We start from the raw sequence: 13,626 nt of genomic DNA on the forward strand, positions 1-13,626 counted from the left end.
CGCAGGATTATTTACGCTGTTTAGCGAAGCGTCACGGTATCGTGGCTGAATCGGCAGCCGAACGTTGGCTCGGATCGTACGCTTCGAGGTAAAAAAGATTCCGCGTGCGGCAGAGTGGGGCAGTCAGACTACGTTCGCTCGCTACGTTTCCGCTTCCGTGTTGGATATAGAAGGGGGAAACTCGTTTCGATTTCGTCTTTCGCCGTGTTTTTGGCTACTCTGATTTTTTCTTCTCGACCGTTGCACGCGCCAGTTAACTCGACGTTCCTTCTTCCCTGAACCGCTACAAAGATACCTACGTACTTTCGATCAAATTTGCCCTATCGTCCAAACTCGTCCTCTCCGGAAGACGAAAAGGACCAAGCGATCAACTTGAAATTCCAAATTTCATCTCGAAGATCCAGAGACTTTGGCTTCCATCGCGTCGTTACGCGTCACCGGCGCGTTATCGGCGCGGGAATAAAAACCGCACGGGCCCCTGCGAATGGACCAACGACTCGCCAGGAAATCCTCGTCCGTAGAATATAATTGGCGAACGCGATCGGAAAGTGTTTGCGCGCCGAGCCTGAGAGAGTGGTACTCGAGGGGGACAACTACCCCCGAGGACGTGAAATTTCGATTTAATTCGCGGGGCACGGGGCACTCGGTGGGCGGAAAGATCGAATCGGGTGGATCGAGCGTTTATTGGCGATAAACGTTTGGTCAGTGTGGCCATCGCAGGGTATATACAGCGGTCGATATCGGTGACGAGGTTGACCTTTCGAAATTAACGCGGCTGTAATCGAATTATACGCATACTCCGGATTCGTTGTTTGTCGATCTAACGGCGAGGGGACGCGACGAAAGAATTTCCCTGTCGTCGAGTCTTTGCTCACGGTGAAGTCGCAACCGCTAAATACGCCCGAGACGTCGTTTCGTCGAAAGGTAACGTTTCAACGAGTAACTTGCGCGACCGTGAAAGCAAAAACGGGCAAGATGTTGCTCGAGGAGAGGCGCTCGATACCTGGGTTTGGTAATAAATCAAATTAGTTGCTACGGACATTGGCTACGAAGTGACAAGGAGGAAAGAAAAGTGAAATTTTTACGCGTTTTGTTATTCCAATGGTCAGGTAACTGTGCGCAGCACCGCTTTGTTCGACGACTTACCGATGCAACCTTTCTACCTCTTTGTACGATCTGCGACAACTTGTTCCATCGACCTCGGTAAACCCATAGTTCCTTTACGGGGTTCTCGTCGCTAATTATTCGAGATTACAGGGAAAATCCAGTAATAAAAAGTTTGTCCAAAGGGACGGTAGGCGAGGTCGACGTGGATGTCGGGCAACGGTGGCCGTCCAGCCGACAAACAACCGCCTCTACACGGTCGCGACTATGCGGGCACGGATCGATCGAGGGCCCAGTCCCTTCTCGCGAACGCCACGGTCGAGAGAAGAGAGACGACGACCGCCTTTAAATTTCACGCGAGAGAAACGGGCAACGACGTACCTGCTCGCCTTTAGAGCCACGCTCCTTCGTCGATCTTGCCTCGCAAAGCCAGATCGATATCGACGATTCTTTCCTCCGCGCGCTCTTTTACGCTTTTTCCATGTATAAACCTGCGAGACGATCAGATTCGTAGAATAGGGAACACGGGATACTTGGCGAGAAAAAACTTGGCCACGCCGTTCTTTCCACCATTCGGACCAACGAAAGTCTACCTTTTAATCGTAAATCTTTGACAAATTCTTTGCTTCTGCGCACGGAACAGGTACATCGAGCTTGTACATTCACGGCTTGTAAAATTTCGCTAACGAAATATCGTTCGAAAGATGGAAAAGGGTCCGGAGAGTCGGTAGATAGCGGCAAACAGACGACGGTCGGCCACGCCATAGGAGAACTTGTCTCGTCCCTCGTTCGACTTCCACCCTCTTCCTCTATTTTCCTTTCCTTTTCTTTTCTCCGACGGTCGGTTCCGTTCGATCCTTCCGAGAAAACAGCCCGACGGTTCTGCCTGCTTCTCTATCTACCCGTTTTCTTGGTCGTCGACTTAACGGCCGCACCTGCTACCGCCTCGTTTCGGCCGAGCACCGCGCGAATTTCTTCCCTTCGACGTTGTTGGCCCTGCCGCGCCAGAGGAGACCGTATTTCCGCTCGGCGAGCGCGCTTCCCTTTTAGACAACCTGGAAATCCTGCGACGCCGAGCCTCGGCCGAGGGGAGGTTGCCCGGTTTTAAGGTCGATGAACATCGGCTTGAACACCGGCTTGAACACCGTCTTGAACACCGGAAACGTAATCACGAAAAAAGAAGAAGAAGAAGAAGAAGAAGAAGAGAAAAAAGGATTTCTCTTTTTAACGCCGCTGATTCTCCTTCTACCTCCTCGTCGTCTCTTCTTTCTTTCTCGCTCTGCTTCTCCTTCTTCTCGCTCGCAAAGTCGCGCAGATGAGACAATTTGCTTAAAATCGCGGTATTAGACCAGCGGTGGAAGCCTGTCTCTCTGGCTGGCATTCGGAGATGGTTCGATCCTAAGAGTAATTTTAAAAAGATTCGCGAAAAAGCCGAAACGTCCGAGCCCCGAAACGAATCCTTATCGCGAGCTACGTCGTAGCTTTCGTATAGAAGGCCGAGAAAGCTCGCGACGCTCAACCTGGAAAAACGCACTTTCCTGCAACAACTTTCCGTGCAACGATATTGTCGGAATATAATACGCGCGTAGTACGGCGCGGGGATAAACGGAGGCGCGAAGAAGAAGAAGAAGAAGAAAAGGAGAAGAAGAAGAAAAAGAGGAAGAAGAGGAGGAGGAGGAAGAGGAAGAGCAACGGTGCGATGCGACGAGGCGATCGAGCGGCTGCCGGAGGAAGGACGCACCCCGATACAAGTGGAGGACACCGGTTGGCGTTACGTAATCGACGGTGGCCAGCATTCTCTTAGCCATTCGCCCTCCTCCGATCGCCGTGCGTACTCGCTGGAGTCGCGTTTTCAAGTTACGCCGAATGCCGGCGCGTCTGCGATCGTCGTCGTTCCTTTTTCCCGCTGAATGCGCGGATATATCGCACAAGGCTGCCGAGCAACTACCTGTCGTACGCTCCACGGACGTTATATTTAACCAACGGCGCGCGGATCCATCCTCGCCACCTACCAACCGTCTCTCTACGGTCGTACTTTTTCCCTTGCGCTCCCCGTCGCACTCGTTCGTCGTCTAATTTTAGAACTTTTCGATTATATAATACGTACGCGTGTCGTTACAGAGTCGGCAGAGGACAAGATAAAGATGTTGCGCGAGCAACGATCCGTGCAATTGTAATTGCGATATCGACGTTTCTTTTCGTACGGATATACTGGTCGCGCGATCCACTGGCCATCGTTACGGACCGCTGTGACGCAGTACGTTCGTAATCGCGCGCACGATACGCACCTTCTCGCCACACCAGCCATTCCGTCTGATTCTTCGACGGAAGGACAAATATCTTTAAGCGCTAAATTAATCTTAACATCGTCGGTTCGGATAATCGTCGTAGCGTACGTTCCGTAGCTTCTACGACGCTCGCAGGTCGATTAGCGGAGAATTTTTTACCTTCGCGGCCGTCATATTCTTCCATGATTTTCGGATAAAGATCGTAGCGGCTGTACGACGAGTGGAAGCGAACGAGCCTCGTCGATGTTTATCGAACGAATGATTAAGTGGCACAAAATACGAGCAAGTTAATCCACCATTCGTGCGTCAGTCCCTTTATGTTTGCACATGGGGTGCGGTAGAGAGGACGATCTCGATACCTTCGGGCGACGCCGTGTTCCGCGTGAACCCAGATCGCACCTTGGCTACCCTCGAATTTCCAACCTCTATCCATAATCGATCTCGTGAAAGGCCGCGAGTGAAAAACGCCTCTTTAACCATCCCTTTGATCGAAATAATAAAAACAAACGATTAATCTTCGCGCGCGCCACGAATTGCGCAGCGAACGATAAGGCAAAGGATTGAGCGCTCTCGTCGACTCGTGTTTAAAAATTCCAAATCGCGTGCGTGCGCAAACAAACAAAGGTAATCTATTTTCGCGGATTCGCGTCAGCCAACTGCGTCACACCGGGATATCCTGACATTAAGACCGATCCCTGGCTCCCAGGAACTAGTCGAGCGACGCAAACAACGCTGCCGCTCCGAAAAACTAATAAACGCCGCAGACTCGCGAAATCCCCGACGGATATACGCGAGCACCGCGCGAGAGAAAGAGAGCGACGGCGAGGGGAAGGGGCAGAGAGAGAGAGAGATAGAGAGAGAGAAAGGGAGGAAAATCGGACGCGGCTGGAAAATTTCCGTGGAGAATGACGCTCGATGTGACACGACGCGATACAGGCTATGCAGCGAACAATGACGTCGTTTATGGTGTCGTCCGTGCAACGTTAATCGCAGATCGACGATAGCCACGCGTAACGTACTGCCAGATATTTCTACGAAATCGTGTAAAAACCACCGATCGGTTTTTGCCTCGGACTATCCTATGTACCGGTGGTTCTAAGGGCGCGTCAATTACGATCTTGCGCGGCTACTCGATGCCTGCGATACACATTCCCCTAATTAATCCGTGCGCCCTCGGAAAGAATGCCGCATAGTTGGCGAGCGGAGAGAGGTTCGCGGTGTCCGGCAGCCGCGTATTTAAGCGTCGCTCTGCGTGGCATCCACGGCGCGCCACGCACCGCGTACACCAATATACCGGTAGTTCCTATCGATTATAGATAATCGACCGGTCTCTCCGCCAATCTCCGATTCGTAGCTCGAGGGGTAGACCCGTTAGCGATGGTTAGGGGAAAGGAACGACGCGAGTGAGACAGATACGTAGATAGAGATAGAGATAGAGAGAGAGAAAGAGAGAGAGAGGAGAGAGAGAGAGAACACGACGACAGTGGCGGCGGCGGCAGCAAGCGGAGAACGCCAAGAGGAACCCGACACAGAGACGACCGCGGGGTAACGGGGACGTTGAAACGGGCAGCCGAGGGAACAGAGGGGTGTGTAGCGGGCAGAGCAACCGGGAGGAAGGGTACACGAAGGCGGAGCGGGGCGGGGGGGAGAGGACGGCGATAGCTGAAAACGCGGCGTGAGTCGCGAGAACTCGAGGAGGGACTTAACGAACGAGCGGACCGAGAACCGACCTCGGAGTCGGGAGTTAACGCTCGAGGGGTCGTTAATTTTCCGATCGTGCCCTTCCCGTCAGAGGCTGCTGCAGCCTCTCTCACGGACGCGAACACCAACACGGACACGAACACGAACACGGACACCCGGCACGAACGCGACGAATAGAGAGTGTAAGAGAAGGAGAGACGGAGAGAGTGAGATTACGGAGATGGCCAGAAGGCATGCGCGCTGGAAATGGCGCGGCCACACGCCGCTCCGTCCTCCGCAGGTACGCCGAAAGGACGCAGCAAGAATTCGCGTGGTCACGATTAGGAATGTAAAGGTCACTCGGTTTCGAGAAAAAAGAATTCAGCGTCGGATCTTGACTAGCCGCCGACTCCTGTCTTCGACGCGAGCAATCGCGCGACTTACCGTATAATAATGGAATTTAGCATGTAAATTAGGTGTCTGAATTTTGCCTGCCAAACTATCGTGTAACCGAGTATTTTTATCGGGCTTCCATCTTTTATATTATTTTCGCAACGCTATTTCGTATACGAATACCGACACGACGTAAGGGAAAGTTTGGCCTCCTTCGGTTTACTTCCGGTTTTAACGCGAACCGCGCTGCGCGCTGTAATTTTCCTTCGCTCAAATTTATTTCGTTCAACGAAGCGAACGCACGGGAAGACCGCGACGATATCGAGATTCTCTTCGCCGCTAACTTTTTCCAGAATTCCGACATTTTCTAAAGAATATCCGAAGAAACGCGAAGAAAGACCCCAGGGTGCTACGTTTCGTTACACGTTGCATCAAACACGGTGTTTGTTCGACCAACGCTAAAATATCACGAACGATCGTTCGACTAGCCATTAGAAAAATCACGAGATAAGAGGTTATGTCCACACATGCCTTAACTCGCTACCGATATACCGACTATCGCGAGTTTACACGTTTTGTTAGACGTACGGCGTAACGCGAAAGGCGATCCTGTATGGTTCGTTTATTTTGACGAGTGGAAAAAAGGGGGGTGAGAGTACGCGTAGTTTCCCGGTTACGGGTCGCACGGATCGGGCGCTCCGGCTCGTTCGGTTCGTTGCTCCTCCGTTTTAATTCGTCGCTCGCCGCCCTCCAATTTCCTCCGCGACCAGGTAGCTCCGGGGTCCCGACGAAAATCGATGGGAAAGCCCCGGAGATTTTCACGAAAACACACGAGTCACCGGGTCTCTCTCTCTCTCTCTCTCTCTCTCCCCCCGCCCCCCTCTCTCTCTCTCTCTCTTTCTCTCTCGGTTGGGTAAATGAAAACCAGAGAATCGCGAAAAGCGAAAGATATCGATCGATGCCGATACGCGGAAATTGAGAACGCTTCGTTCGTTCTCCTTCTTCTTCCTCTTCGTTGTCGAGGAAACGCAGAGTCGATTCGCGATATCGGACCCGTGAACCGGAATAACGATCGACCACCAACGAATCGAAAGTTCGTTTTCGATCATAACCTTCAAAATTCGGTATTTCTCGGAACGACCATCTCTCAACTTGTTCGAAAGTGAAACATTCGATGGAAGAGTTTAAAAGTACGGTTAAACGGGAAGAGCGAAACACGGCAAGAGATTGTTAAGAAATTTAATCGAGCTATTGTCATGGCTAATTCCTTCGAGGAAGCGCGTATCGTTTACCGCAATAACTCGTGCCACGAACCACCTGCTCGGCCCCGGGCCACGCGGCAACTGCGATACCCCGATAAAAATGAACGCTGTTAATTCTGTTCGTTTCGCGTTAGTATTGCCTCAAGTTTCTACATTTTGTACTCTTTGCTCGCGATTTCAAACTTTACGCGTCGAATTTTCCATTAACGTTTCATTTCGTTCATTCGCGATCCAAAGTACTTACTTATCGATTAACATCTATCGATAGTTGCTTTAAACTTTAAAGCAAAGATAACGTGAGATATATATGTATGTATGTATGTATGTATGTATGTATACGCTACGTATCTTCGAGGGTACGTTGAGTTAGGTTCGGATTGAATTCCTGACACAAGCGAAAGAGTGGTCAACGTAATATATAGGTATAGTATGTTGGTCGCGTTATGGGGGTTCATATATTATAACGTAGTACCACGTGTTTTCGGTGTTGTAACCGTTAAAAGATACTTCTCCGATTTATTTCAACGAAGGGCTGTTTGTTGTGACAGTGCCTTTCGCGTGCGATACACGTTGAAATATTACGACGTAGCACTGCGCGCTTTAGTACCGTAAAGTTGATAACGAACGAAGTGGCGCCACGTTCGCCTTTTTCGAAGTTTGACGTTACGAATTCGTAGTGGTCGGAATTTCTTTTTCCAATTCGTGCATGCGGATATTAGCTAAAGTGGTATTTCCATCGATCCAAGTAATTGGTTCGAGTTCCAACTGTACATATAGCATTATGCGCTTCGTTCGTACATCGTTCAAAATTACTTTGAAAATTGACGATGAACGACATGGCGCCATGTTTGTAGATTTGAAACTCGACGCCAGCCATCGAACTGTGGCTACCGCCACGTGCTCTCGTTCGTAATCGTTACGCGCGCAAAAATTAGCCAACGTAATAGTAGATTTTTGCAGTAACACGAGCCCAGACATTACGACGTAGAATTACGTACCACTTACCATTACGAACTCGTTTCCAAACGACGCCGTAACTGCGATCTGCCGTTCCAGTCCGTTGACGTAGCTTTACGTCTTCTCGAAACTCGACACCATCTATCGAGCGTAGTACTACGTCATTCACGATACGTTCCATATACGTGCATATGTGTATACGAAAAGTCAAAGGCGAAGAAAATGATACAAGTACGTGACACCATGGTGTTTGACGTTTGATCGCATGGCGAAGAAAGTCGCGAACACCGTTCCGATTCCATTCCGTTTCGATTCGCTGGATCAAAGAGGCACGCGCATGCGCGCTCCCGCGTAGTCGCGATCTTTCCACGAAGCCTAATTTCCAAGCATTAAAACACGCCGATAACCTCCTCGCGTTCGCTCGAGCCTGATATTCATATATGCTTGGCGCACGGCTGGCCAGCCTTTTTACGCAACAAAGCGCACCCGATCCGTTCTACGATTATTGCACGGAGCTGGCCGGCTTCCGGAAACTATCCTTCGCATCCTCTTCATTCATAAACTCTTTTCTCCGCTTGTAATGGAATAGCTTGGGCTTCGCCGGCGCATAAACGTCGAACGCGCCCGCTTCTCCGCACCCCTGCCCCGCAAAGTACATACATACGGGCGAAACTAAATCAGACGGTAAATACACACGCTCCAGTCCCAGCCGCCGCTGCCGCCGCCTCGGTCAGCCTCTGGCCTCTTTCTCACCCTATCTCCGTCACACTCGTTCGCTTTCCTCTCTTCTCTCTCGCACGATCCCTCGAAAACGCTTTCCCTTCCGAAAACCTTCACCGTTGACTCGATTATCGTCCATCCGTCCGGCGAGTTTGCGGCGACGACGGCTACGATATCAGGGGAACAGCAGTCGCGCGAAGCTCCTCGTTCCACTCTGTTCCCCACGTCTATCTCGCTCTCGGTGTGTTCGAGCATGGCTCGTGTATATATAGCTACACATCTATATGCATATATGCATGCAGGCGGCTATTTATGTAAGTAGTGTCGCGCGTGGACGTTTACGCGCTGGTGTGCGCGGTGCGCGACACCACTTACATAAATAGTACGAGAAGGAGACGGAGGAGTGAACGCAGAGAGAGACAGACAGAGAGGGAGAGGCAGAGGGAAACCAGAGGACGGAGAAGAAAGAGAGAAGAAAAAGCGGAACGAGATGGGTTTGGACGAACGACGGAGTAAGATGGAATAGAGGTACGGACGAGCGAGAAAGAGAGAGTTCAAAGTAGGAGGGAACGAGACGGAGGATAAAGAAGCGACTCGTGTACTTATGTACGTGTATAGAGGAGAGAAACGCGAGCGGAGCGACGTGTGACCACATTGGCCGTCGTCACTGGCGGCTTCCACGGTGGATCCTCGAAAGGGCAGAGGTGAAGCTTCACCGAGCTGTACACAAAACCGCTTCTCGTTGCAAAAGCGCGAGATTGGATGTCCACGGATATACAAGGTGTCGTGTATCCGTGTAATCGGGCCGGGGATGGGGTGGTTCTAGATAAAATAACAAATGGAGGGCGTGGAATAAAATTCTCTCGCCGGAGAACTCTTCGTTTTCGAGAAAATCGGCCTCGAGAATTCGTCGCCACGTTTTCTCACCTACTACTCTTTTCTTCTTCGTCGAACACGAAGAAACAACGAAAAACTCTTGCGTTATATATTTTTGTCGAAGAATCGCTCTTTATCAACTGCATCGTACGTACTCGCACACGTACGCCGTTTAATACGATTAAATGCGACGAACGAAGATTCGCGTTTCTTCCTTCTCGTTTACGTAGAACCACTCCTTTTCGATTTCACCACCCTACGCGACAAGCTACCCTGTATACGCGACGTTGGTTGCCTCGGTCTTGGGGTTTTCGCGCTCGCGACCCTGCCTTTCGAAGGGCCTTTCGATGTCGTTCGAACGACGTGACTGGATTTTGGTCGATCGAACGTTCGGTATTCGCTGATTCGAATACCGCGCGAGAAACTGCCGGTTCGAGACAGGGGTGGCGGGGGAGGAGAACGGTCGAATTAAAGACGCGGAGCAGCGTAGGTAGTAGGTAGTAGGTAGTAGGTAGTAGCCCGGAGGCCAATCAGGATAAATTAATAGCGCGCAAAATAAGGAAAGGGAGGAGTTTGCCTATCGTCGTAATAAATTCGAAAGGAATCTCTTTGGCGACCGCGTAAGGGCGCGCCCTGTTTCCCTCTAACGACGACACGGTATTTCCGGCAAAAAGGTGGCACGAATAAAAATCTCGACTAATTACTATGAAAAAGCAACGATCGAGAATCGTCGCGGAATCTTCTGCGTCGAACGTAGCCGTCTTTGCCTTGTCCATCCTTTTGCATCTACGGATAAGATATTTAGCTTTGAAACAGCGAATCGTTCTCTTTCAAGAATCGAATTATTCGTACGGAGGATTTCAGGGTGCCTCGTATTATTAACACGGATGCTCCTTCGAGCAGAGACAACTTCTTGCACGCTACCTATTCGACTAATCGTCGATCCCGTTGTTTCGTAAAAGTACGATACGTCCTACGTTTAAGACACGGTGTCTCGCCCAATTTCTCTAAAGCTACGAACAGGATATCTTTCGTCCGTGACGAAGAGACACTGGATAAATCGAAAACCATGTACACGCGTAGAATGAAAATTTCCGTCGGTACGCAGCGATCCGCTGCGTGTACCAAAGGTTCGAGCGTAGCTTGTACGTGGAAATCCGGCGCCAGAGCCCAACCGTCTCGAAAAATGTTACTCGCTGGGAAAAATCTGCATGTAAACGACGAAGGTTAGAAACACGAAACGCAAAAGGTCGGAGATATCGAAAGCCGAAGACGACGAGGACGCAGAGAGGGTGGAGGGTGGTGGGGCAAGGAGAGTGGTCGTCGATCGTCTATAACGTTCGGTTATCGAGCGGACGCGGATTACCTCCTCAGAAAATGCAGCGTTGTTCTGACCGCGATTCCGATCGCGAGCGAAGAGCGAAGCGGCGCGGCGTTAATGCGGCTTTGGGCGTCTCGCGGTCCTCCCCCCTCGGCCTCTTCGGCCCCTCCTCGGCCCTCGGCCGCCCGTCGACCGCCGCCACCACCTCCTCATCCGCCGCCTCCCGGTTCCCTCGACCCACGGTTTTTTTTTTCCTCTCTTTTGCATGCGCCTCGCGCGGCCTTCGAGAGATCTCTCCTCCACGGGCAGCGGAACAAGACGGACAGAGGGGGACGAGGGGGTGGAGAGAGGCGGTGGAGGAGCAGGAGGACCGCCAGTGAAACGGTGGAAGAAAGAGGGAACGACGGAGAGAACGAAAAGAGCGGAAGGAGATAGACGTAGGTAGAACGTAGAGGGACCGAGAGAAAAAGAGGCCGGAGAGCCCCTGAGCTTCTGGTCTGGACGGTGAGCGAGGTAAAAATCGCGAGAGCCGTCAATTAGGAACGCCGCTCCGAGCCCGTTCTCCCCCTTCACGAACAAAGCCGACTCTCTCGCGAGCGGTTGCCTCGCGCTCGCCATCCAGAACCATGTTTTTCATCGTTTGGTCGCGCGAGGATATCGATGCCACGTATAGCGGCACGTTGCTGCAAGCGGACCTTTCTTTCGGTTTGTTAGAAATCGTCCCGAGGCAATTACGCAACGATGCAGGATGAAAACGACGAGTAGACGTCATCGACGAACAGCTATACGAACGTACGCGATACAAAGCGCTGACGAAATTCGAGCGCGAACGCTATCGGTCGATGGCAATGGCAGCGGTAAAAATCGCCAATTCTACGTAAACGACAGTCTGTTCGTTCACGATGGAGGACGTTACGATCGTTTGTAATATTTTACTCGAATTACGCGAATACGAGCGAAATCGAGCGAAGCATAGACGCGTTCTTCGCGTTTTTCGCGTTTTTCGCGCGAGAAACATACGGACAAACGGATACGAACGAATATCGGAATTCGAGTTGAGCCCTGTTCCCTTGAAAATTATATGGATATGCCGAGGCATAACTACAGCCTTTATAGGTTAACGTGCACCAGCTTATGACCTATTACGAGATGATAGAGCGTTTCGATCGCGGAACGAAACACACTCGACTCGAGTCGAATTCGTTGTTTGTCAGGCGCGTGGATGGCGTAATGAACGCGGTAGGATATCGGTTTCTGTGGCTCGGTCGTATCTGCCATCGTAAATATTCCGCGGACCCAGTCACGAAGATACCAGTCGTCGTTTGTCGTTTCGACAGCTTTTTCCCAGCAAAATGCTTCGATCGTCCCGAGTAAACGTTTTCCTTGCCCGGGTAAAAGGATTTCTTTTTTAAGAAATCGGGTTACAGAGAATTAACAAGCTTCGTTCGAACGAACAACGTTTGGCTCGATAATCGGGCTACGTATCCAGCGTAATGTATCGATGGTTTTACCTTATCATTAATAACGAATTACATAGAAACGCGCGTATTTGGATGACGATTAATTTTAACGGCTGACTAATTAACACGCGATACCGTAAACGAACGGGATGCCGGTTTATTCGTCAACTCGTTACGATAAATTCAAGCCCGTCGACGTTCGCGATTTTTTACTACGTCGTTACGTACGAAACAACGTTTCTCCAAAGTTCGAAGGAATTGCGATTCGAATTACGAACTCGACCGAGTCACGACGGGATAACAGTGTTTCTAAAAATGCGAGTTACCCGTAAACGTTCGCCATCTGTTGGTCAGTTATCGGATATTTAAAACGAGTCCGTCGAAAGGAAAAGCTACGACGAGTGGAAAAGTACCAAATAAGCGAAGTACCGATGGTAGAAAACGATTCGAAATGAAAATCTCCGAGATGTTCCGCGATGACTCGGTTTTGCTTCGCGACTCGGCGAAAACCAGCGAACCGAAGTTGCATCGAATTTCACCTTTTTCTCGAGAAACGCGCGTCATCGTCGGCAACGAGCGGTAGCAGCTAGCAGTAGCACGGCTCGATCCTCTAAAAGGCATTCCGACCGGAAATCTCCGAGCAACTGTCGAGGGAACGAAAGTCCGGGCTCGGCCGTGCCTGTGTATCCAGAGGACCCGCACTTCTGGAATAGCCGGAAGTGCTCGTGGCTCGCCGCACGGGATGCAGCTTGCTCTTTGTCTCGCAACTTTAACCGTATTCGCGTTTAACCGCGTTATCTCGATGTTTTTTTTTTTTTTTTTTTAACAGCGATTAACGGAGATTAACGGAGATACGTGGGAACGTTCGATACGGAGACACAGTCGTGTATAGATTGGAAAGGAGATTCGAAGAATTTCTCCTGGTCGCAGTCGCTCGATGCGAATGACACGGAGCCGAGCCAGTGCGATCGATCTCGTGGAATTACGTATTTCTTATTTAGGTAAGCAAAGGATTCGTCCCGCGAAACACCGGCTGGAGCACAGAACGCGAGTCTTTTCTTCCACGCGCTTCTACCCAAATGGTTTCGCAAAGGAAATTAATCGGCCAAGATGATCTTATCGACGATCCGGCGTTACAAATTTATCCGTCTAGTGGTCGAAGCAGCGTGGAAGAGAATGGCAGCGTGGTTATCCGTGGTGAAAACACGGGTATCGCGAGTCTGCGCTCGATACCAAAAGCATATAAAAATCCGCTTTTAAGATAGCCGCAGCGACAGGTTTTTCTCGATATAAGCGCGGTGGCGCGCGCCCGTAACGGGTAACCCGATAATTTATAGCGGCGCATGGAGGGCACCTGGTATAAAGTTCCTGCTGTGTGCCAGCAGCACGCACATATCGAAGCGCGTATCACGCACGTCTACACACGACCGAGTATGCACATGCGTGCACTCGAGCCGCTTGTGCTCCCCATATGCCCCCGTAATGACGAACGCGCGTCCAGACGGAAGACCGCTCAAATTTCCCGCGTGAACGAAGCGCTTCGAGATGCCTCGGGACCTCCACCG

General features: G+C 50.8%; 1 protein-coding gene across 2 annotated transcripts in view; it reads right to left on the minus strand.

Moving 5' to 3' along the window:
- LOC126922226 (dynein regulatory complex subunit 7) overlaps positions 1-8,607 on the minus strand; it is an 84,142-nt gene extending 75,535 nt beyond the window's left edge. The window contains exon 1 of one of the 2 annotated variants that reach the window (XM_050734632.1): positions 7,733-8,607. In XM_050734632.1, the coding sequence (XP_050590589.1) occupies positions 7,733-7,735 (3 nt within the window). In that variant the 5' untranslated portion in view covers positions 7,736-8,607. The remainder of the gene's footprint in view (positions 1-7,732) is intronic. The other variant, XM_050734631.1, reaches the window with a different exon arrangement.
- Positions 8,608-13,626: the final 5,019 nt, after the last annotated feature.

This window comes from Bombus affinis, chromosome 11 (assembly GCF_024516045.1).
Source record: "Bombus affinis isolate iyBomAffi1 chromosome 11, iyBomAffi1.2, whole genome shotgun sequence".
Taxonomy (NCBI): Eukaryota; Metazoa; Arthropoda; class Insecta; order Hymenoptera; family Apidae; genus Bombus; species Bombus affinis.